This window comes from Quercus robur, chromosome 8 (assembly GCF_932294415.1).
Source record: "Quercus robur chromosome 8, dhQueRobu3.1, whole genome shotgun sequence".
Lineage (NCBI taxonomy): Eukaryota > Viridiplantae > Streptophyta > Magnoliopsida > Fagales > Fagaceae > Quercus > Quercus robur.
This window is the reverse complement of record NC_065541.1, coordinates 22,637,186-22,663,311: the sequence shown is the minus strand read 5'-3', so window position 1 is coordinate 22,663,311 and position 26,126 is coordinate 22,637,186. Positions and strand designations below refer to the sequence as shown.

At 33.3% G+C, this 26,126-nt stretch overlaps 1 protein-coding gene across 7 annotated transcripts in view; it reads left to right on the top strand.

Annotated features, from left to right (window-relative positions):
• The window catches only part of LOC126695006 (probable leucine-rich repeat receptor-like serine/threonine-protein kinase At3g14840), a 62,185-nt gene extending 52,171 nt beyond the window's left edge, over positions 1-10,014 (top strand). For all 7 annotated transcript variants that reach the window (XM_050391597.1, XM_050391602.1, XM_050391598.1 and 4 more), the window contains 6 exons: positions 550-684; positions 1,040-1,158; positions 1,325-1,535; positions 1,644-1,881; positions 6,608-6,758; positions 9,515-10,014. In XM_050391597.1, the coding sequence (XP_050247554.1) occupies positions 550-684; positions 1,040-1,158; positions 1,325-1,535; positions 1,644-1,881; positions 6,608-6,758; positions 9,515-9,907 (1,247 nt within the window). In that variant the 3' untranslated portion in view covers positions 9,908-10,014. The remainder of the gene's footprint in view (positions 1-549; positions 685-1,039; positions 1,159-1,324; positions 1,536-1,643; positions 1,882-6,607; positions 6,759-9,514) is intronic.
• Positions 10,015-26,126: the final 16,112 nt, after the last annotated feature.

Here is a 26,126-nt window from a genome sequence, read left to right as displayed (position 1 = left end):
CCATGTTTATCTTCATTCTATAAATTCAACATTGTCAAGAAATTCTTTTAGGGTAATGCCCTAGGATCTACAATCTACTCATTTATTTAACTATCTGACTAAAGTCTTTTGGGTTTTGGCTTTTCAATCAAGAATTTTTTTTTTTTTTGGGGTCTGATTTTATTAGTTTGATATATAGGACCCTAGAATGTGTCTAAAGTCTTATACTATTATTGTGATGATTAATGCATTCCTTCCATCAGTATGCGGTACAAATGCCACAGAATTCAGATGGAGTGGATTTTATTTTTATTTTGCTTCTTAAAATCTCTACTGGATTCAGGACAAATTAAGCTGATAATTGTCCTTGTGTTTTGAAAAACAGTCGTGTTCATTTAAATTTAGAACTTGTGAAAAGAGCGAGACTTGATTATTTCTTTGTTGAAGTGGTTGTAATGGTTTTGATGGTTTTTTGTGTTCCTTTACGCATTACATAGTTGGCTGGAAAATGATTTTACCCCCTATCTGAGGCATCTAATATTATATCTTTTGAACTATTTCTTTCAATAGACTCTACAAATGGCAGCGGTGTATCAGTAAGAGTAGTAGTTGGAATAGTGGCTGTAGGAGCATTTGTTCTATTTCTGGCTCTGGGTATCCTCTGGTGGAAAGGCTGTCTAGGACAGAAGAGCAGAATGGGACAAGGTATTTAGTATTGTAAATGCATATTGATCTGTTCCTAAGGAAAGCTTATATGTTCAGTGAATTGGATTTTGCATTGGAGCTTTTTGCATGTGTATATATATGCCCCTGATACGCATGCTTGTAGAATGACTTTAACTATTCAAAACATAATAAAAGATATTAAATATTTACCATTATATGCTGCTAGAAAACATCATTTTACCTGAATGCCTGGTGTAGGAATTGACTGCATATGGGTGTTTTAGAAGTTATGATTTATTACATCTGCTCAAATGTTTTGACAAAAACTTAAAAAAGTGTAAAATTTTTCAATTTTCCTAGATATAATTCATATGTGAATTTGATTCTTCTACAGATCTAAAGGGTTTAGACTTGCAAACTGGTTTGTTTACCTTGAGGCAAATCAGAGCTGCAACTAACAACTTTGATGCTTCCAATAAAGTTGGAGAAGGTGGTTTTGGTTCTGTTTATAAGGTATTTAACACTAAATTTAACATTGATATATTCTATTTGAACTTTCATTATTGAGTTTTGACTCCACGCAAAAAAATAAAAATAAATAATAAAAAAAATAAAATCCCTATCCTTGTTGCAGTTTCTTCTTTCTTATGTTAAGATGTTGAAAATTATATTCGCACAGGGCCTCTTGTCAGATGGTACAACAATTGCAGTAAAGCAGCTTTCTTCCAAATCAAAACAAGGAAATCGCGAGTTCGTAAATGAGATAGGCATGATTTCTGCTCTTCAACACCCTCATCTTGTTAAGCTCTATGGATGTTGCATTGAAGGAAATCAACTATTACTAGTATATGAGTACATGGAAAACAATAGCCTTGCTCGAGCTTTGTTTGGTAAAAATTTACTTCATCCACTTGATGTTTTTGGTATTCGTAACATGCTGTAAGTAAGATAATGTATATATGAATAATTGATTTTCTATTAAATTTGACAAATTAAAGGCTCAGAAGAATGCCAGTTGAAGTTGGATTGGACAACAAGACATAAGATCTGTGTTGGGATAGCAAGAGGTTTGGCTTATCTTCATGAAGAGTCAAGATTGAAGATTGTTCATAGAGACATCAAGGCTACTAATGTTCTGCTTGATAAATATCTTAATCCTAAGATATCTGACTTCGGTTTGGCCAAGCTTGATGAAGAAGATAATACACACATAAGCACCCGCATCGCTGGAACTTAGTGAGTTACTGCCTTCGTTAATTTCTCTTTTATGAATATTATAAAAAAGTGCTGATAATAAAATTTTATTTATATAAGGGAAATATAGGTGTTTTTTCTTGTAAGAAAATATCATAAGGATAATGGTTATGTGACATTAGGAGGACAACAACAACAACAACAAAAACAACCAATTTTTAATCTCAAAATATTAGGGTTGGCTATAGATCCTCAATAGAGTAGTTAGAGTTGGCTAGATGCATTCTTTTTTACTATCATATTCATTGTTACCTCCTTAATTGACATGTCTATTTTTACTAATTTTATTTTAGGTCTTCCTCTATCTTTTTCCATTCTCTTAACTTGAATCAATTCTCTCTTTGTCATTGGTGCATTAATCACTTTCCTTTCTACATGATCAAAATTTTTTAAGCTATTCTTCCTCATCTTTTCATTAATAGGAAAAATCCTATCTTTCCTTATATTTGCACTTATTTATATTAACACCCTCATTTTAGTTATGCTAATTTTACGAGCATGTTGCTTCTCAAAACTCAAAATTTGTACCTAAAAAAAAAAATCACCATTCAATACCATTGAGCATATCTACTCTTACAAAAAATTTTCCTTTAACTATTCTACTACACAATGCTCCTTATGCCCTTCTCTACTTCATCCACAATGCATTCGCATTCTCTTCATTCTTTTCATCTTTATGAAATTATTGGAAACTGATTCTAAAGACATACCTATTCTTTAATAAGAATGAGATACACAATGATAATATTCTGTGTCTCTTGTATAATAAATTCATACCTTCTTCAATATCAACTAAACCCACATAAACTGTACATGTAGCTAAAGCATGGATATGTTGATTTTACGTTTATTGACGCGGTCTCATTTATGCTACCATGACCATATAATAATCACTTTTGTAAATTTGATTATATAATAGGTGCACCATTTATGTGGTTAAAGCGTAGACTACTGTTGTCATGTATCATGTTCATTGTAATAATCAAAATGAGATACAAAATGATCAAATTATATGGGTGAAAATACCATTTTGGTTCCTACATTTTTTACTCACTATTAATTTGGTCCATATATTTTGGTAGCAGTCAATTTAGTCCCTGTTATTTTCAACTTGTAGTCAATTTAATCCATATTATTTTCAATTTATAGTCATTATGGGTCCAAATTTGGGTTTTTTTTAGTTGTTGAGTTGATATGTGTGTCTACTAGAGTTGGAGATTGGTAAATTTGATTTGTGTTTTTGTATTTGGTTGCCAAGAAAGTTCAAGAAAATGCAAGAAAAGTGATGATTTGACTATAGGGAATAAATTGACATGTTGAAAATAACAGGGACTAAATTGACTTCGACCAAACTATAGGGATCAAATTGACAATAACCCCCAAATGTAGAGACCAAAATGGAATTTTCACCTCTATATGTGTCTTGTATCATAAATTCATACCTTTTTTTTATCATCAATTATACCCACACAAACTCTAAATGTAGCAGGAGAATGGATATATAATTGTTCAAGTTAAACATAGACAATATTTTAGATATGGTTCCTTAAGTAACCCTCCTAATATTCAGCCATCTGTCCACTTAACGAAAACACTATGTGGCATTAACACCATCCATTTCTTTCTTCTTTTTTGTTTCCCCTGTATGTGTTAACACCATATACACAAAAACACAAGAAATCCTAGAACCCCAATTTCTCTGACTTCTCAATTTTCACCCTCAATCGCTGACTTCTAAGTTTGTGAAGAAATTAAGCTCTGCTTGCTTCTTTCTCTCTCCCTTTCATAAAAACTGGTCCAAGACACGAACAATCACCCAATATAAAAGGTACACCTGAGATGTTCAATTTGACCACATGGAAAGGAGGTAATGAAAGTGCCCACATCTACTGCTTTAAGAGTCCAACATAGCTAAACTAAAAAAAAAAAGAACACATAAAGAAGTCATGTGCCCAAACCCAGAACAAGCATTGCAGGCATTGAACTTACATCATAGAGCCGATAACCAATTAAAAAAACTTATATTTTATGGGGAATCATTTTAATGGGAAGGAGTTAAGTTTTTCTCACGGAATGGGTTTTTTGGTTCTCTTGGGAAAACAAAAGTCGGATGGTGTTTACATTGTTTAGTGTTTTGGTTAAGTAATCAAGTTGTTGAAATTTAAGAGGGTACCTAAGGAACCATACTTAAGATATTGTATCTAAGTTTTTCCCTGATTGTTCTATGTCCTACACACAACAAACACAACAATTGAAGTTTATAAACATGTTCTCATAAATGTCTGCATTATGACATATTAATCATTTTGGTATAGTTGATTATAGTCATCAACCATCAACATACTGTGTGTTTGCCAAAAACCTAAAGTAATAAGCATAGGAAATCTGTGATCAAACACCGAGGTCACGTTTGGAATAGAAGACACATAGAGAGAGTCAGAGAGTTCTAAGTGTCATAGCTTATGACACTATAGTGGTGTGCCTCGAATTTCATAACATGTTGACTTGTTGTAAGGAGGTGTTTAGGGATCCATATTAGTTCAGTTTAAGTTTGCTTATGGATTTATGTATTCATTAGACTTCTCCACCTACTAGCTTAATCCTTTTGGTATATTGGAGATGGAAAGCATGTGGTCTGCCAAGAGGGTGAGTGGATGTTCATGACCTAGGTCTCCCCAGCCAATATCTGGTCAGCTGGAAGCAAGGTTTCACCGTTGAGAGCTACCCTATAAAATTAAGGAAGGTGGTGGTGGTGGTTCACTTGAAACTAACCTCATTTGAGTTTTTTGTAGGGTTTGAAGTTGGGGTTGTTAGCACACAAAGAGAAGAAATTGTGCATCGGTAGTAATTATGGAATTGGAAAAATCCATCGGTTTTGTGAGGATTTAGAGCTGAGATTTGTCATCCTCAAATCCTAACTTAAAATCCAATTGGAAATTTTAAATTCTCACACCAGAATTTTTAAATATTGAACCCAAATGATGGCTATGATTGGCGCACCCAAACACACGGTATCTCTCTCAACTTGCCCTCTCTCCCTAGAAAATGCAAGTATTCATTTTCTTGCATAAAAAATGGTCCATTGATGCAGACAGTCAATAAGAGTTGGTCTAGTTTTGATGCAAGGCCTTCTTACCACATTTCATTGGTTACTTTAATTATTACTGAGTCTTTGAAGTTTTTTGGTTAGAAAGTTGTTGGTTCAGTTTTAATTAAAAGTATGGTAGGATAAGGGCAACCTGGTAACTTCTAGATTTTTTGGAACGTGTTGTCATTGGCTGTTGGAAAGGCCCATGAGTCTTATTTTGTGTTTTGAGTCCTTTTCCTATTAGGTTTAGAAATTCTTAAGTATTCTTTGTTATTAATAATCCTAGTCTTTATAGAATTAGGTTATTTAGGAGTCCTATTCCTTCTAGAAAAGGTTTTAACAAAAGCTTATATTAAGGTTTTATTGTAGTCAATAATATTCATAATGAAATTGATTCTAATACATTTCCTTTAACTTATTTTAAGCTTTGAGAGTGTGATTGCCTTTCCCCTACTTAGGTGTGATTGGCTTAGGGTTTACCTTTCTTTAAATCTTGTTTTATTCACAATTTTAACACTAGACATCCATCAACATCAATCCTAATTCAAGAACCCTTCAAAATCTCATCAAGAAATCCAATTTAGTGTTGAATTCCAAAAAATCCTACATCATGACTGCAAGTTGTCTTTCATTCCGCCTCATGCTATTTAATTTTGTTCTAGTTGTTTTCTTACAAATTCCCTTTAGATTGCCTCATATATATGAAAAAATTCCATTTAGATTGTTTTCTTAGCGTACTAGAGTAGTAACAATTAAACTTCTGAAAGTCATATAGGTCACAATTTTGGGTTACTTATCAGCTGAACGTATCTTTATACCAAAATGATACAGACAATGCCATGTACATGAATATGGATAAGGTTGAATTTATGTTGTATGTTGTGGTCAACAAGTAAACACTCAAGCCAGTCTAAGAAATCCCACATTGTCATGTATCAATATAACCAAAAACAATCTAAAAGAAAATCCTTCATATCTTTTCGCATAATCTTGAGACTTATATAGGAATTTGTTCCATTGCTTGTTTGCTACTACATCAACAAAACCAACAGCATGCTGCTATCGATGTCAAGTGTCAACATCTCATTATAATCTTTATCTAGGAAATTTTAATTTAATATTTGTAAAAGTTGCAACTCTAGAGGTGGCTGGACTATGGCTTATGGCACCATGAGTTTGGTCCATGAAGGTTTTCATCTTACTTTTACATAGGTTTTCATTTAGGAACTTCATTGATGAATTTGCAAATGCTTCATTAAATGGCATCAAACTCACAAGAATTTTAATTTTTTGAATGAAGGTATTAAGGAAACACATCTAGAATAGAAGATATTCGGGGAAACTATTTATTAATTAGGGAAGAAAACGAGAGAAAAATCAAGGGAATTTTTACACTTAGCTTGGTTTGAAGGAAATGGGTGAGGAAACAAAAGGGAGAGAAAAAAATGTTTATAGAAAAATTTTAATATTGAGCTTAATGCAAGGAAAATGTTTTGAGTATCCTTCAATTCAACTTTGTTGAATATTGCTATAATAAGCATTCATCTTCCTATTAAAAAAAGGGTAAAACATTGAAATATGCTTGGTGGAAAAGTTGTGCATAATTTTGTGTTATTGCAGTGGATATATGGCACCTGAGTATGCAATGCGGGGTTATTTGACTGACAAAGCAGATGTTTATAGTTTTGGGGTTGTTACCTTGGAAATTGTTAGTGGGAGGAGCAACACTAGTCACCGACCAAAGGAGGAACCTTTTAATCTTCTTGATTGGGTAAGTTTGATCTTTTACTCTTTTCATTTTATTGCTTTTTATTGTTCTTGCTTAATTTTTATTTGGGCTCTTTATGTTTTTGGGAAAACACAAGTTAGGGGGTATTTTATATATATGTACACACGCAAGTTAAGGTCATTTTGATTTATTCCAAATATGTTTAAAATTTTGGATTTGAAACCCTAGTACTAGATATTGGTTTAATTCAAGCTCGTTTGCCTACATTCATTTTTGAGATGGCCGTTAAATGTTACTTAAGCTCAAAAAGACAAAATTTTAATGCACCAAAACTATGTCATTTTGTCTAGGTCAAGAAAAAAGTCCATACCCAGTTAAAATTTTTTTTTCTTGCTAAGAGCCTTGTAGCTCTACAAGCAGCTCTTAAGTGTTTTTAACCAAGTTAGGGGGTATTTTATATATATACACACATGCAAGTTAAGGTCATTTTGATTTATTCCAAATATGTTTAAAATTTTGGATTTGAAACCCTAGTATTAGATATTGGTTTAATTCAAGCTCGTCTGCCTATATTCATTTTTGAGATAGCCGTTAAATGTTACTCAAGCTCAAAAAGACAAAATTTTAATGCACCAAAACTATGTGTTTGTCTAGGTCAAGAAAAAAGTCCATACCCAATTTAATTTTTTTTTTCTTGCTAAGAGCCTTGTAGCTCTACGAGCAGCTCTTAAGTGTTTTTAACCAAGACACTTATAGCATGGTTTAAAAAAAAGACCAGACCAGTTGGTTCAACCAATTCGATAGTGAACCAATACCAGTCAAGATTTTCACAAAAACTGGTAATGCATAAAAAGTTTGCTCAAAACCAGAGAATCGGTGATTTAACTATCCTGAATTGGCAACCGGGATGATTGAACTGGTTTTGAGTGAAGAGAGATTTTTCAGATCTAATTAGATATTTGGTCGATGATTTGAATGGTTGAAGTGGTTAAGGAGAACGCAAAGAATAGGAGAAGTTGGATCTTGGATCTAAACGAATAATAACTCTAAACAATTTCGCTGGAAAGGAATCTCAAAACTTGGACTTGAAGTTTGTGATGTGAATGGTACACCTGCTAGTATTATTCTTTGCAACTTATTTGTTAGATTCTAGACTTCAAACTTTAGATGGCTATATAAAATATTATTATTGTGTGGCTCTTTTATTATTATTATTTTCATCATTTGTATTGCTCTCTTTCAACTTACAAGTTACAAGTTACAACACACAATACAAGTTATAATAATAATAATAACAACAACAACAATAATAATAATAATGATGATGATGATGGTTAATTCCATTAACTTATTCTAATATTTGGGTTAGTATTAACTAGGACCAAAACATTTCAAAACTGATTAATTTGGTCTCTAAACTTAACTTAGTCCCTAAACACCGTTAGGCTTGTTAGTAATTTTTTCTCCTCTCTTACGGACCAAATTGGTCAGTTTTGAAATGTTTTGACCTGTTTGGCATTAGCCTAAACCTGAGAGTAGGTTATTAGAATTTACCCCTAAAATATAATAATAAAAAGATAAAAGAAAATACAAACTATTTGGTTCTTCTCCCATCTGATATATTATTATCCCATAATTGTGCCAATAATTTTATTGTTTTGTATTTTCTTTTGGTTCAAATACTTCTGAAAGGTCTTTTTTATTTTTAGATTTTCTTTGTTTAAACATTTAGAACATATTATTGCTTCCATTTTTTTAGTATAATAAGATGGAAAAAGTCACTCAAATTATTTTAATTATCTAAAATATTTTCTAGTTAATATTATTAGTTATTATAAATGTATAATTTATTTTTTTAATTTAATAATTATTTATTAAATTATTTATGACATTACCAATTCGACCATCGGTTCAACCTTTGTGACATCAAGTTCAAATCCCCTCTAGCTCTTAATTTGGGTTAACTGAGTCGAAGTGACATCACTGATCTTGATGACCACAATTACCACTTAGCCAATCAAACCACCAAATCTCAAAATCCCCAAGTCTCTACATGATCGACCCAAATCTCTTTGCACTCCCTAAACTAAGAGCCTTGAAGTCGAATTCAAAAAACACAATAGCCTTTAGCTATTTGAATTTCACTCTATTTAGATGCCTAGAAATGCTAGGATTTGAATTCTTTTCTTTTATTTTTGATTTTTTTAGTTTTTATGTATTTCTTTTCTTTTTTTTTAATATAAAACTTTTTGTTAGACTATTTAATTTATGTGAAATAATTAAAATGACATGTCATGATTTTTTTGACTAATTAGCACATGTGACAAGCATGAGTGGTATTTAACGGCTACATTATCAGCAAGCATGGATGAAAGGGCTTATGTCAAAATACTAAATAACATTAAAGGTTCAAATCTAAATTTTTATATATTTGGGGGCAAAATCTAAATGATCCCATACTCTAAGGGCTTAATTTACAATCTAAAATTTTGATGGTCACATTTTCATTTAAGGCTAATTCCATGTTGATAAAAAGTTTTATAATCAACGTTAAGAAATTTAACTCTTTATTTTATTCCCTTACTCCTAAATTCTTCTTTCTTATTTATATACTGGCCAAGCATATGTTAATGTCTTTATTCCCAATATGGGCGTAGATTGGGACTCGCAAATTTAGATGTGTCTCTACCAAGAGCTTTATAACTCAATTGATATATCTTTGTGTTTCCAATAGAAATATTTAGGATTTAATCTTCATCCCCCGTTATAATTCTTCGTTTTTATGTTCCTGTTCCTAGGCACACCTTTTGAAAGAGGAAGGGAATTTAATTAAGCTAGTTGATCCAAGGTTGGGCTCAGACTATAACAAAGAAGAGGTGATGGTCGTGATCCATGTGGCTCTCCTATGCACTAATGTTTCTTCTGCAGCTAGACCCACCATGTCTTCAGTTGTGAGCATGCTCGAAGGCAACATTATTGTTCCGGATTTGGTTTCAGATATGAGTTTATTACATGATGAAATGAAAGCGAAGGAACTGCGAAAGTATTATCAAATCAATGAGGAAATCAATATGAGTGAAAGCACGAGGCGAACAATGTCATTGGACGGCCCGTGGACTGCTACTTCTTCATCTGCTGCTGATCTCTACCCAATCAATCCAGAATCTGGTCTATTGGAAGATAGATTTTAGAGAATCTCAATGGTTTCTCATCATTTCTTAATGTTACAAATGATTGATGCCTAACAATTTTAAGAACCATGAAGTTGAAATAATAGAACTTTATATTTTTGGTTTTTTTTTTTTTTTTTCAAAACTCAGAGAGGAGAGCGAGACGCAATATTGATAGATGGTGGAATTCTCGTGCAAGATGAGGATGATAATAAAAACTTGCCTCCTTACACGAGAAAAGTGCATGTTCAGAGGCTTTTGCCTTTTTTTTTTTTTTTTACATGATTTTGCATTTAAGAATTAGAAAAAAGTTATTGTTTTGATAAAAAGAGAAAAATGTTTTGACGATTTTAACCTTATCCCCGCATGGTCTAGAGGCTATAACAGGGAGGTGTTTGACAAGAGCTTTACTAAACAAGGTTCCACATTAGCTACAGCCCTATATTTATTTCCTTAATGTTCTGCCTTCCCTGATTTTTGTTAGACCATGTGTGATGCTCTAAGTTGATTGGATATTAATTGAATGTGTTTTTTGTGAGCGTGTTTTGAGTCCTACATCAGGCATTTATTAGGTCAATATGAGTTTTATTAACAACAAAAATGAATCTCAACTATTGATACCAAAATTATAAAGGAATACTCAAACTAAATAACGTCTTGCACTCCAAATATCAAAATAAGAGTTTCTCTTGCCTAATTCGAGAGTTGAATTTGGAATATGCAATTGATTATCCATCCAACCTCACATTGATTTTAAAATTGTCAATTGAACATTTCACAACTTGAGGTTTCAAGCTCCATTCCTCTGGTTTCAAGGTCCACTCCTCTTGTAACAAAGGTATAGAGGCTTTGCTAGGAAAGGTTTAAATTTTGCTCCAAGTCAATTTAAGAAAATGTGCAACAATGTAGCAAGAGCAAGGTTTATAATTTATAAAAAATTCCCGCAAGTCAGTAAACTCTAGAGAAATTTAATGTCCTTAAAAAATTTTAATACCAACTCAATTGTTGTAAAACTTGATTCTAATTTTTTTTTTCTCCATTCTAAACTTTAGTTAGGTTTCATGGTTTTAAAAACCCAAATAATCAAAGAATCCAAATTGGGTCTGGTTCTCGGTTTTAACTGGACTGAATTAGGGTTTAGTTCCCAATTGAATCATTTGGTCCATTCAATTTTTAAAACCATGTTTATTTTACAAGTAAATTCAAATAAATACATTGCAAGTTGTAATTAGTAGATTACAAAAAAGTGGGATATAAGATTTGTATTCCTCCATCAACATTTGAGTAATGATGCAGTCTCAATAAAGTGTTATAGGATAAGCATTTCAAAGTTTTTATAGCGAGGAGTAGGGATGGCAATTTTTTCCCGCCCCGCTTAACCCGCTCCTCCCCGCTTCGCCCCGTGCGGGTTTTCCCCGCTCCACAAAGGTGATGGGGCGGGGATGGGGCAAGATTTTAGCCCCGCACAACGGGGCGGGGTGGGGATGGGTTTAGGCTTTTGAGACCCACCCCGCCCCGCCCCTCCCCGTCCCTGCCCCGCCCCACATTACTAAACGTTATAATTGTAAATTTTTCATACCCTAAAACCCTACTATTTAAACAAATATTAGCATATTTTATTCTACCCAATATGATTCTCTGCTTTTATTTTGTTATGTGTTATACTATAAGATTTTTATTTATTCATTTATTTTTAATGATTGTCTTGTTAAACACTTGGATATATTATTCAATTTTTTCTAAAAATTGATTTGATTTGATGGAATAAATTTAGTTGTAATTTCATGTATATTTTTATTAATGAAATAGGTTTCATTAAAAAAATTGTACTAGTTGTAGGGAAAATTAACAAAAAAGTAGAGTTTTACGGGATGGGGCAGGGCTTCGTGGGGCCCCAAGGGACGGGGATGGGATGAGAAAGTATTCCCCGTCATGCGGGACGAGGTGGGGATGAGACAAGACAAAACCATGTGGGGCGGGGACGAAGACCCTATCCTTCGGCCCCGCCCCACCCCATTGCCATCCCTAGCGAGGAGTGCAGGGTTCAACTAGGGATGTTCGATGTCTCGCCTCTGTCTTGTCTTCAAGATAAGAAAAACCCACGTAGAACTATGCCAATAGAAGTTGAATGAATTTTTTCATCACTATGAGGTGGTTTCAACAATATTAATGAGAAAGCGATGAAAGAGAATTGATAGGGATAGTGGTGAAAGTAGTAAAAGAGTGAAGACTGTTTTTTTAAGAATTGTAATAAAAAATGTGCAAAAAAAAAAAAAAAACTATAAATAGGATATATATTCGTGGCAGAGCCAAAATTTTAGTCTTATGGGAAAAGATTAAAACAAAACGTTGAATAAAAAATTAATTTAAGAAAAATGTTAATTAACATAAGTAAGAAGTAGTTATATAATTAAACATAAAATTTGATTAATATAGAAAATATAGTGTAAGTGTAAGTTATAATTTTTTTTTTTTTTTTTGGTGCTTAGCTAATATCAATTTATTATTATTTTTGTGCGTCTAGAGTTAGAGTTAGAGTTTTTTTTTTTTTTTTTTTTTTTTTTTTTTTTTTTTTTTTTTTTGAGAGAGTAGTGTTGGAGTTGAGACTTAATGATCATTGATATGTTTAAACTACTTCATGATCAATAAGATATATATTATACAAGTAAAATTATAAATAAAAATAATCAATATATAATTGTTAATAGATGAAGTTAAAAGACTAATTGTAATATATTCAAACAAGTCATTTTAATTATTTAAAAATAAAAACTAAACATAAATAAATTTGAACATATATATTAGAAGTATGATAATCAAAGTTGTGGAACCTGAACTTGGCCAAGCGTTTGACCAGATTAACCTTGAATCGGCCTAAAGACCAAATTTTAATGCACAATTCAACCCACTTCTATATTTTGGGTGTCTGGAGTAGAAACCATTGGGCCACAAATCTTTTGATGGTAAGTTATGGAAAATTATTATATATAAGGACAATTTTTATGAATTAAATTTACTAAAAAAATAAATAATATATCATAGTTAGACCTCAGTTGAACTTTAGTGTAACCTCAAAAACTTTGAACCTTTCTTTTCTAGTTCTTTAAATGATCTGAGTTTTAAAACTATAATGATAATACACTTGATATTTTTAAATGTTCTATAAAAGCCTTGATTTTTTAAAGAGATTATATTTATATTTTTTGTAAAATAATTTAAGAGTATCAATCTATGTTATATGCATCTCAATTTTCATTATCATTGTTTGTTATATGTGCCTATTACAGTTTTCATTAGGTAGGTTTTTTTAAAAAAAACAAACCTTAAAAAATAGATGGCATTGTAGAAGAAGTAAAAGCAACAATAAAAACAAATAAATCTGTGCATCAATGTTGCCATACATAAAATTTAATATTTTAAACTACATTCAAGATAATTTTTTTATTGGAAAGATTAAGAGAATTAAAAAAAAAAAAATCAATGGAGATATTTCGAATTTAAGATAAATTTTTATTTTATGAAAAAGTTCGGGAATATTTTCTTTTAAAACGTGGGGATTTGGGATGGATTGGGGGAGCCCCTTACCCTTGCTCATGATTTTTTTTTTTTTTCCTCGGAACGAGGGCCACATAATGCAGGATATATGTATGAGATGGGTTCAAGTTACTCCTGGTGTAACTCTTTAGCATTGCACATTTTTTAAACCGTTAGATTTAAGTAAATCCGACAGTTAAAAAAAGACCCTCATTATTATAAATATTCTTATTAAGATCTCATTAATTACCCTCATTTATTACATTTTAAACCTATCTCTAAACACAAAAACATTTGACGTCTGACTCTCTCTCTCTCTCTCTTTCTCTCTAGGTTTCTCTCTCTCTATCTCCTCCACCATTGCTCCTCCACCATTGTTCCACCTCTACAGGTTGCCAACAGGCATAAAAAAAAAAAAAAAAAAAAAAAAACACTAACAATAGAGGTTTGTGAGTGCTCTGTTTTTATTTTTCCTTTCTTTTCTAGTTTATGAGTTCTCTGTTTATGTTTCTTTTCTGGTTTGACTCTCTCTCTTTCTCTCTACGTTTCTTTTCTGTATCATGCTTGGTACATCGTTTGTGTTAGTGATGGTTTAATATGCTAGTGACTACTCAAATGCTAAGTGGCGTATAGAAAATTAAATGGTGATGGTAGCTATTAATATAAAGGCTACGGGCATGTTCATTTGAACTAGTTGATATTGACATTGAGTTTCAAGTCTTGTCAAGGTGGGAAAAAATCTTACATTTTACTTTTATAACAGGATTTGGCCGGTGAGAATATTGTGGTTGATTGAATTTAGTGATCATGCTTGTAACATTTTTACCAAGAAATTTAATTGTGATTCGCATATGCTTGATGTTTCTTTGGTTCCTTTTTCTGTTCCCTCTTTCAACAAATTTAAGCTCTTGGCCATTAGTTTTGAGAATGACCCATCACCAATCAGTCAATTTACCATTAGATTTACAAGGACATCAATATTGATTGTTAAAGCAGCTCTTGGAAAAGCAAGCATTAACACGAGGAGAACCATGTTCAATCAATCCCACCTTTCCCCATTTATATAACTATTCAATTATCAAACAAAAAAAAAATGGAAAGTTCTTGTCATTTGTTGGTAGTTCCCTAGTTACATCTTGTAAACACTCGATTTTACACCCATGATTTAATCAAGGAAGACGATTAGAGTGACCATCCATGTACCCCAAAAATCATCACATGCATTAATTCATTCATTGCATATCATAAAAATGATCTTGAGATTCTAACAGTCACGACGGTATGTCTGGTTTCTAAATCGAACTGTCAAATCGAAAGATGTCATATGATCAAGTTTGCACGGTCAGCATGCATTGTGTCTAAGTAGAGTAGACCATGCATGATTAATTTAAATTAATTCTGATTGGTTAAACAATTAAAATTAATTAAATAATTTTGTGATTAGTTGATAATTAGTGTTTAAAATAGGATTGCTTCAATAGGAAAAAAGGGGATAATTGGATAATAATAAAATTGTGGATAATCTGAACTTTATCAAGATTTATTTTAGAGTATTTATCTACAATATATTTTTTGTTGAATTATCCAGAAAAGAGATAAAAATCTAGAATACGAATTGAAAACACGTCTAAAAAGGCTTGGTTCAAGAAAACCTAAAAAAGAGTCCAAAACGCACCTGAACATGAAAGTGTGATCAGCACCCAAGAGTACCATTCGACACTTTTGGAGTGCCGAATGGCACCCTTTTGGGCTTTGGCCCAACTCTCTTCAGGTGACGATAAGGCACATCCTTTTCGACTTTTTCACAGAAAGGCGCGTCTTGATTTGCATTCTACTCATCGTTGCTTATTTTTTAAGCATTCTAGCCTCTATAAATAGAGACTGGATCTAAAAATTCAGCACACTCTTTTACATTCTCAAGAGAGACACTTTCTCATACCCCTAAATTTCTCATATTTCCGATCCCTATTATGATATTCTCTCAAGCTATGGTTTTTAGGTTTCAAAGATAATTGCATAAATTTCTTTGAACCCTAAAATATCCTCTCAAGAAGAAGAGTGCTTCATGCAAGAGGTTGTTTCTTATTAACCCTTTTTCTTTTTTTTATATATTGCTCTTATTATGATGATGCATTTTTATTTATTTTAGTGTAGTTGTGTCAAATATTCATATTATGAATTGTTAACTTATTTTGTTAAAATATGTTCTTGATTCTTTTTATTATTGTTATGATCTCTTTCTTAGTTCAAAATCTTCATGTTATCAATTCTTTTCTTAAATCAAAAACAGATCTGCATCTTCCTTAGATGCAGATCTGAACTTTTCTTAAATCAAGAACTGATCTGCATCTTCATTAGATGCAGATCTGCATTTTTTTTAAAATTAAAAACTGATCTACATTTTCATTAGATGTAGATCTGATTTTTTTTTTTAACATAATAGATTTTGAAATAGAAAAGGATCATGAATGGTTGTGTTTGTTGTGTTTGTTTTATTTAGTACACATAGCATAAATTTATTTCATGAATGAAATCCTTTTCTCAATAAATCTTTTTCATGTTTTTTTTTTACACATATAAAAACATATCTGATTTTTTTTTTAAATACAAAAATCTGATTTTTTTTTTCTGATCTTTTACAAATCAAAAACAATTTTTTCTCAGTTCTCAAAAAATAAATCTGATATATTTTCAAATCAAAAGATTTTGTTTTCTTTAATAAGCACAGATCTGAAATTTTTCTCTTTAAAAAACCAATTTTTTTTTCAAGTTCTCAAATATAGATCTAATTTTTCTAAACCAAAATCAAATTTTTTTAACTCACAACAACATATCTGAATTTTTTTAAACAAAGAAGACAATGCATTCATAAATAAACTTGTGTCATTTAGTTTTGTTCATATATGCAACATGTCATTCATAGCATGCATAAAAGGGGTACATAGGTAATGAGAGTCTAGAAGACCAGACTCTGTTTGGGTGGAATGGGTGCCTAACACATTCCCATTCTGTAACCTAGCCTCCGAATTTAGAGTCTTTGGATAGGTAGACCTAGGCTTTATCTTTGTTCTTTATTTATTTTGGGTAGATTGTAACTAGGACAAAAAGACATGTATTTTTGGTAGTTTGTAACTAGGACCCAAAGCCATGAAATTTTTAATTTATCAAACATGTATATATTTACTCAATCAATGAAATGAAACAATTCAGTCATGTATAGTTATATTTAGTTTTTCTTATTTATTTATTTTTTTGTATAAAAATAAGTGGCGACTCCACATCGCTTACCTAAAAAGAGAGGTTCCCTAAAAAGCACTCCAAAAATCTCTCTTTCTTAAGGCCCCCCAAGTTTGGTGGTCTCTCACAATGGCGACTCCACTAGGGATGTCAAGGGCTAAGTTTCGTATTAGACTTAAGTGACCAAATGTGTACCCTAGTTTTGCATGGTCTTGCATGATATTGTTGTTTGTCTGTTTATTTATGTTTGTTGAGATGTTGTATGATACTTTGTTGTATGATATTTCATTGTGTGTATTGTTTGTTAAAAGCTTTCCCTAATTGTCATAGTGTGTGACATCAAAATCTTGCGATAACTATGATTTATGTTTGGCAGTTTGGGTATTTGCTTTGTTTTGATTTAGGCATTTTGGTTAGATTTCTATCTCCCTCTCTCTATGCTTTACCATTAGAATTTCTCTGCATTTATTTCATTTTTTTTCTTTGTTTAAAGTTTATTTATGGTTATGGGCTCTCTTTCTATGTTTTTTTATTTTATTTTATTTATATATATTTATATATAAAGAGTGGATAGGTGGGTTTTAATGTTTAGGAGTGTAGATACTGAAAATTTTAGATGCTAAGGAAAACCAATTGTGGTAAATTATAGAAAACAAAAAATAGTATTTGGAGAAGATAAAGTATTCAAAGAGGATAATCAACATTGGTATGTTGAAACTTGGGTATATGGTGTTGCAGAGAAGAAATAGAACAAAGAACCCTCCCACCACTAACCTGCCGGAACTGCAAACAGTAAGTTTTCCTCTTTATTTTTGAATTTGTGCATTAAATATTATCTTATTTTATCTATAATAGTTGGATTAGTTTGGATGTATATCTTTGGGTTATATGTGGCTTTGATTAAGGTATTTGCATTATGATGGTGGTGTATAGCTTAAAATGTATAGGTTAAAACACAGGAATGGAATTAAAGTCGGTGACATGACTAGCACAAGAAGCAAGTAAACTCTGCACCACTTAGCGGTGGCACATCCCAAGTGGAAACTACATCACATCTCTTTGACTCACCAAACCCACCCTTCATCAAAGCCCCCTTGACTGCAAAGCTTAATAGAAAACATTTTTAGCTAAAGTCCAATATTTCTTCTTTTCTTGGTTTGGATGGAATCGGATTTTTTTGGTTACCTAAGTTTAAGATAACCTGGCTGTTTTTTTTTTTTTTTTAAAGGAATTACACTCTTTTAGACAAAGATACATATACTTATTGAAGTTGGTACGATCTCCAGTTATGGTTGTGACTCCTATTTTGGTAGTTAACTTGGGAATTTTTTCTATTGACAAGTGGAACATTAACAAATTTGTTCTCTGTTCTTTGTGAGATGTATACATGTTGATTGTGATTTTTATGTTGCAAAAGCCATTAAGAGTAGGAAAGAATCCTTAAAATTGCTTCTACTATTGCTGCATTTGGATGATTTAAAAGTTATATAGGCATGGCTTTATGCATAAACATGTGATGTTTTTTTGCTACTTTTGCGTGTTTGAGCTTTTGACATCTAATTTTTTGAGTGAATGATCATGGGATTTTTCTCCTTAGTCTATGTATGCGTTTAATTGTAATATATGTGTTCCAATTTTGGTATTATTCAATTCTAATATATGGGTGTTGCATTGTGTTACTCTTATAGGAGTCTAACACTAATCATCTTGAATGCCATTTGATTTTTTGGTACATGTTAGTCTATTGGTTAAATATTTACATATTTTTAGCTTCTATTGAGAGATGATGTCTTTAGGAAATGTCTTTGAAATTCCTATCCACAATCTATATTTTTATGAGTTAAGTTATTTTTTAATGATGATGCTTATTCCTAAATTAGTTTATGATTCTTGATATGCAAATTATTTACAAATAGAATTTGCTATACATATATATATATATATATATATATATATTATTCCAAATGCTTGCTGAACATTGAATTTACAATTTAAATTAGATTAGTCTTGGTCCATGAGCATTCAACATGATAGGCTTTTTTTTTTGTTTTTTTTTTTTTGCTTATACCCAAAATTTTGTACATGCATGTGTTTGCTGCACCCATACCCAATTAGTGACAAATATATTGAATGATTTATGTTAATAATAATCCTTTGAAGTTTATTGAGTGCAACATAGTGCACCATTCTCTAATTTATGTTGATGTTACTTTGTTAGGTCTTAATTGCTATTAAGAGCCGGAGAGTATTTGAGAAACTGCTAGAGACAAATAAGAAAATGGCTATTAATGAAGTTGAGAAGAGGGCAAAAAGTGTCAATATCCTTATGCACCAAGAAATTTATGGAAAAGGATTGCGCTAAAAAGCATCAAGTAGATGTACATGGTTTAGGAAAGGGATCAGGTAGCTGCAGATTTCTCTGTGAGATTTCATAAATGTAACTTTGATTAAGTGCTACTATCTTTTATTTTTTTATAGGGTGGTAGAGTGATTGGTATTGATAAAACTCTACAATATAACTTTTTCAAGAGTTTTGGTTTTTTTTTTCCCCTGCCCTAAGACATATCTTTTATCCAGTTTTTGTATTCTTGAAATTAATTGTCCTTTGTGTAGTTTAAAATGGATAGTTATAGTAAGAATCCTGTAATCGTTATAAACATAGTTTGTATAATTGAGGTTCTTTGTATTTTCCTTATTTAGTATGTCTTCATTTGACCATATTTAATACATAAACAAACCTTCAATTTTAAGGGAGTTTCTAATCATTTAAAATAATAATAATAAAGAAAAATAAATATAAGAGGGAAGGTTTCTTTTTTCTTTAGAAAAATCAGTACACTTCTTTTAATTGTCTATGGAGTTATCATAATATTTTTATGATACCATGATAATGTTTGATTGGCTAATGGAGTTAGCGCAAAATTTTTGTATCATGATCATGTTATTAGAGTCTGATAGACAATTGGTGAAACAACTAATATTCTACTAATAGAATTTTATTATGATTTTACATATTTTTCTGTGAATAATAAATAAAATTTGCCCGCACATTGCGCAGGTCATGCACTAGTATATATAAAAGTAGAAGCCTTTGAAGAGGTGATGTCAAATTAGGAAAAAATGCCATCTAAAATTATACCACATATAAGTTAAAAAGCGATAAATTACAATGTTTCACTCCGTTAAAAACACCTTTTGAGAGCCTCCTAGTATAAAAACAAAACAAACCGCTTAATAAATTAGTAAATTACGTTCAAAAGGCTTTTGTCCCGTACAAAGAAAGAGAGAACATAAATTCTGATTTTTATTCTATTTCTCTCGTTCCCCTTCTCTGTTCCACTTCTCCATCTTCCAAAACAAACTCCATAGCCAAACCCCTTCTTCATTGTCCAAAACCCAGACCATAAAGGTAGACGGTTTGGTGAAATGGTTTGGTGAAAGAGAAAAAACACAAAAGAACAGAGAGATACAAAGAGATTTCGTAAACTGCAGAAGAACAGAGATCGAAAGATAGATCGATAATTTCTCATTTGTTGTTTGCAGACGACACTATCTTATTTTGTGATGCCTCTAGGGAGCAGTTGCTGTCCATAAGGTTGGCATTGTCTTGTTTTCAGGCTTTTACAGGCTTGAAGGTTAATGTTGGGAAAAGTGAGATTGTCCCTATTGGGGAGGTGTATAATCTAGCTACATTGGCTAGTATTCTTCATTGTGGAATGGAGAGTTTGCCTATGAAGTATTTGGGGATGCCGCTGGGAACTTCCTTTAAGACAACTTCGATTTGGAATCCTATTTTGGAGAAGATGGAGAAGAAATTATCAGGGTGGAAGCGTTTCTATTTATCTAAGGGTGTTAGACTCACACTTCTAAGGAGTACTCTCTCAAGTTTTCCAATGTATTTTTTATCTCTCTTCACTATCCCTAAAGTTGTGGCTGCTAGAATGAAAAGTATTCAGAGGAATTTTCTTTAAGGGTCTTCAGAGGGGAGTTTCAAATATCCTTTGGTGGCTTGGGAAAAGGTGTGCGTACTTGTTGAATTGGGAGGTTTGGGGATAAGAAGTGTGGCATCGTTTAATCAAGCTTTATTAGGAAAATGGTTGTGGCGTGACGGGCATGAAGTTACCCATCTTTGGCGGAGAGTTATCTCCACAAAATATGGTGAGGGTCAAAGGGGGTGGTGTACGAAAGTGTGCAGAGGACTCATGGATGTGGCCTTTGGAGAAGCATTCATGAAGGGTGGGAGAGTTTCTTTAAGCATCTGTCTTTTGTAGCGGGTGAAGGCACCCGTATCCGTTTCTAGCATGATAGGTGGATTGGGGACAACACCCTAAAAGATCTCTATCTTGAGCTCTACGTGTGTTCAGTTGCCAAAGAGGCTTACATCTCTGAGGTTTTGTGGATTTCGAAAGGAGGTACTTCTAAAGTGTGGGACTTAAGGTTTTACAGAGCATTTGAAGATTGGGAACTAGCTGCATCTTATTCTCTACTTCAGCTTATCCAACCTCGTATTCCTCGAGGTGATAGAAAGGATACCCTTTGTTGGCGGCTCAAAGGTGATGGGAAGTTTGACACCCGTTCTTTTTACCTAGCAATTCAGGGATCTCCAAATTTTTTATTCCCTTGGAAGGGTGTTTGGAAACCAAAGATTCCTAAGCGGGTGGCTTTCTTCTTGTGGACAGCTGCTCATGATTGAATTCTCACGTTGGATAATCTCATGCTTAAGGTTCGCCCTTTGGTTAATAGGTGTTCTATATGTTGTTGTGATGGGGAGTCAGTAGCCCATCTTCTACTTCATTGTCCTGTTACACACACCTTATGGACCTTTATGCTTCAGGCTTTTGGTATTCATTGGGTTATGCCAGGATCGGTGGTGGGACTGTTATCTTGTTGGTATCAATGGCTTGGGAAGCATATCTCAAATATTTGGAATTTGATTTCAGGGTGCTTAATGTGGATAGTCTGGTTAGAACGAAATCGTCACTCCTTTGAGAACAAGGTGAAGACGTTGGATGAGTTAAAGGTTTTATGTCAGCGTAGTCTTTTTAAGTGGTCTCGTTGTTGGGGCTTTACTGATTCTTCATCTCTTTCAGAGTTTATGTTTTCCCCTAGATTATCTTTTTGATCTCCCTCTCTATTGTTTTGTTGTTTGTTTTATTTGTTTCTTGTTGTTCATCATCATGAACAACTTGTACTTGTCCTTTTTTTTCTTTTTTTTTCACATTAATAATAGTTCTTGTATTACCTATCAAAAAAGAAATATTACTTTTTATTGAGTTTTTTTGTTGGATGGGTTTAGATTTGATTTTGGTTTTGATTCCTTTTTGTTTTGGGCTTTTGGGTTCTCCATGAAAATGTTTGTTTTCTCAATTTTCTGATTTTTTTTTTCTTGGGATTTTGATTTGGAAAACACCTTTTGATCTGTTTCACAGGGTTAAAACACCTTTTGATAGCCTTCAGTATAAAAGAAAACAAATCGCTTAAATTAGTAAATTGTAATCAGAAGGAAAGGGGAAAGAGAACAGAGTTCGTCAGAACCGTAACCCGATAGCTTAAAAGAGAATTTTCTGGAACCATCGGTTTCCCCACCACTGAAATCAAAACCCAATAGATACTTATTTAGTTGTTATTAATTTTGGGATTTGGGGGTTTCTAATTAGGGTTTTGCTACAATTATAGATTTCAATTCCTAATATGTTTTCCTCTCTCTCTCTCTAATTTTTTTAATTTTTTTTAGGGAAACACCATAGAAGATCAAATTCTACCTAGGCTTTGTCTCTCAACTTTTTTAATTTATTTTTAGGATTTTCCCCCCTGACCGATTGGTGTTCAGTTGCCTATAATAATTTGGAGACACAATATTACTTATCAAAAAATAAATAAATTGGAGACACAATGTTATGTTATTTTTGCTACGTTGGTGTGAATTGATGCTTGAACCTTTTCAGTTTTCCCTTTAAAAAAATGAAAGAATAGTGGAAGCTATAGCAACAACCCGGCCCACCTGCGGTTTCCTTCAATTTCATTATCATTTAAATACTTTTGTTTGATCAAGCACATGGAGGAGACCATCATTTTCTACATGATTAGAACAATGTGTATGTGGCTTGATTTTTTATAACATTGATGTGAGATTAGATTATTCTTATGAGAATATTTACATAGAATTGAAAGTTGAAACTTCCTCTATTAGAGTTCTGTGTTTTTTTTTTTTTTTTTGGTTGGATTCATGTTGTTAAACTATTCTTTCATTCCCATTTAGAATGTTTGACTCACTCACTTTTGCATTTTTCTGTATTTTTTTGGGTGGATTCATGTTGTTAAATTGTCCTTTCATTCTCATTTAGAACATTTGGCACCATTTCTACCATCACATCCTGTGTAAGAGAAACCTGTCACATCACACATGATGTCAAAATATGCTAGAATAAATCTTAAATCTATTTTGAAAATTTTAACTTTCTGAGAATGATACTACTATATGCAAACCCTTAAACAACTGTCAAATATGTTGAGTATATTGAACATGGAAAAATAATTATTCACCCCGGTATTTTGGTGTATCTGACTTTAAGAATTTCATTGATAATCCTAAAAAATGTGTTCCCAACTTTTGGATTGCAATTCTATAAGATACATTCATCAATTTTTTGCTATAATGTTTTTTCTCGCCTTTGCAGGTACCTGTAAGGTTGAATTTATTCAACCATCTAATTGGCTTTATTCCGTGCCAAATTTGCTTGTAATTCAGCATTTAGTAACCCTGTATTTAGGTGGGTTTGTTGTAAGGGTAGTGAGTGAGATAGAGTGAAGTTTGCTCAAGAGTGTGCAAGAAAATAGAGACTCGCGGCTGGGACTCGCAGGTGACTCGCGGCTGCAAATCGCCAGAAGCAGCACACGTGCCAAGCATGCTGGAAGATGAACAGTCATACTAGCTGGAGCACTACAAGACAAAACAGGACAACTGGCCATACGGTTAACTCGCGACTGGATCTCGCGACTTAGTCAAGCCGCGAGGTCAAGCCGTGAGCCACCCCTGTTTTGTAAAACCTGACGTTTCACATTCCTCTCCCACTCCAGTATAAATACCCCTTTTACCCACGATTGAAAGAGAGCTTCCAGAGAGAATTTTGAGAGAGAAACCCTAAAGAAAAACCAGATTGTTTCACCCACAATCTCTACCTTAGAGTCTCTTCAAATTCCTCAACTCTCTTCCTCTCCATTGTCAAATCCTTGAGAGGCATTATACCAAACCTGGTTCTCACCATCATCATCACTGTGAGACAGTTGTTTGGATTTCTGGGAAGCAGTTAGGAAGGAACTGATCTTCATTGGTTGATGCTACGGTCTAGTAGCGGAATCCGGGAAGCTAGAAAAGAAAAAGGTTCGGCGCAACCTCGTTGGAGCAAGAAGCTTGGAGGGCTTAGGTGCACTGGGTAGATTAGGCTTGGAGGGTCTATTGCTATCCTTGTATCCCAACTGTATTTTCTAGTGGATTGTTTACCGCTTGGAAGGCAGCGGAGAGGTTTTTCGCCGAGGACTTCAGTTTCCTCTTCGATAACACATCACGTGTTGTCTTTGTGTTTGCATCTTCCTTCCTCTCTATCTTTGCCTTTTTATTATCTGCTGTGGTTTTATTTTGTTATGGCTTAGATAGTCTTTAACCAATTTCGTATTATAGCATGTGTTAAGTTTCCGCACACTAGTTGTTTGACATATTGCTTGTATTGGTTAAGTTGTAATTTGGGGGTCTAAACGTTCAAAGGTGTTTTGTACACGTTTTTGAACTTTCAATTGGTATCAGAGCGGGTACACTGCTATTGGTTTCATTACCATTGTGTGATCCTTGACTCCCTTTTGAGATGGATAGGTCTCAATCCCTAAATGCACCTCCATATTTTGATGGTAGTAATTATGCTTTTTGGAAGGTTCGCATGAGAGCTTTTCTGTGTTCTATTGATGAATCCGTTTGGGATGCTGTTGAGATTGGTTGGACCAAACCTGAGGCAGCCAAATCCACATAGGATAAGGCAGCACTTGCTGCATCTAATGCTAACAGTAAAGCACTCAATGCTATTTTCTGTGGTGTGTCTCTAGATGAATTTCACAGGATTTCTCACATTACCATTGCCAAAGAAGCATGGAAGATTCTGGAAACCACTTATGAAGGCACGAAGAAAGTGAAAGACACCAAGTTACAAATGCTGACCACTCGGTTTGAGGAACTCAAAATGAGTGAGGATGAGTCTTTTGACTCTTTCTATGGAAAGCTAAATGAGGTGGTTGTCAGTAAGTTCAACTTGGGGGAGAAAACGGAGGACTCAAAGATTGTAAGGAAGATCCTTTGATCATTGCCGGAAAGTTTTCGTGCTAAAGTGACAGCAATTGAAGAGAGCAAGGATCTTGATGACATCAAAGTACAGGAGCTGGTTGGTTCTCTGCAGACTTATGAGATGTCGCTGCCCAATCAACGGAAGAGTAAATCCCTTGCTCTAAAGACCATTAATGAGAAGGTGGAAGATCAAGACTCATCGGGAGAAGATGTGGTTGACAAAGATGTAGTCTACCTTGTCAAAAATTTCAGAAAGTTCTTGAAATTCAAAAATAATGGCAAATTTGATGATAAAAGAAAATTCCAAAGTTCTGGAAGGGAGAAGAGGGATTTCAAAAAGAAAGATGGAAAAGAATCCCAACCCACACAAGGTGTCACTTGTTTTGAATGTAACGGGCATGGACACTTTAAGAAGGAATGTTCGAATTATTTGAAATCGAAAGGTAAAGTGTATGCCACGACCTTGAGTGACTCGGATTCATCTGACTCAGAATCTGAAGAGAGCTGTGATGGAGAGGGGAACTATTCAGCTTTTATGACTATTGCTCATGTTGAGTCTTCGGATGAGTTAAATCTGCTTGTACGAGACCTTGGAGAACATAGTGATGATGAATCACTAGGAATTGTTGAAGAATCAGATGCTGAAGAAGATGAAAGCACAGCAAATCTTCAAGAGAATTATAACTCACTCTTGGAGAAGTCGAGTGAGTACACAAGGGTGGCCAAGGCTGCTGTGAGAAAAATGAAGAAGGCTGAGGAGGACTACAAAAGTCTCCTAATTCGATATAGGGAGGCCAAATGTGAGATAGAAACACTGAATGGTGAGTTGTCCGAAACTTATACAAAAGTGAGATTTCTTGAGAATGAGGTTGTGCAAGCGAATGCTAAAATAGAGAGGGTCACCACCAAGAAGCTAGATGATGTTATATCATCTCAAAAGAGCTTTTCAGACAAATCCGGATTGAGATATACTGGAGGAAGTAGTTCATCTGGAAATGTCACTAAAGAAGTGAAGTTTGTAAAGGCCAAAGATCCAGTTGTAGCTGACCTAACTGGTGAGAAGCTCGAGGTGGAGGAGAAGAAGAATGTGGTGAACCAACGGATGCTGAATCCCCGTAATCAGTCTGTGGGCAGGTCTGA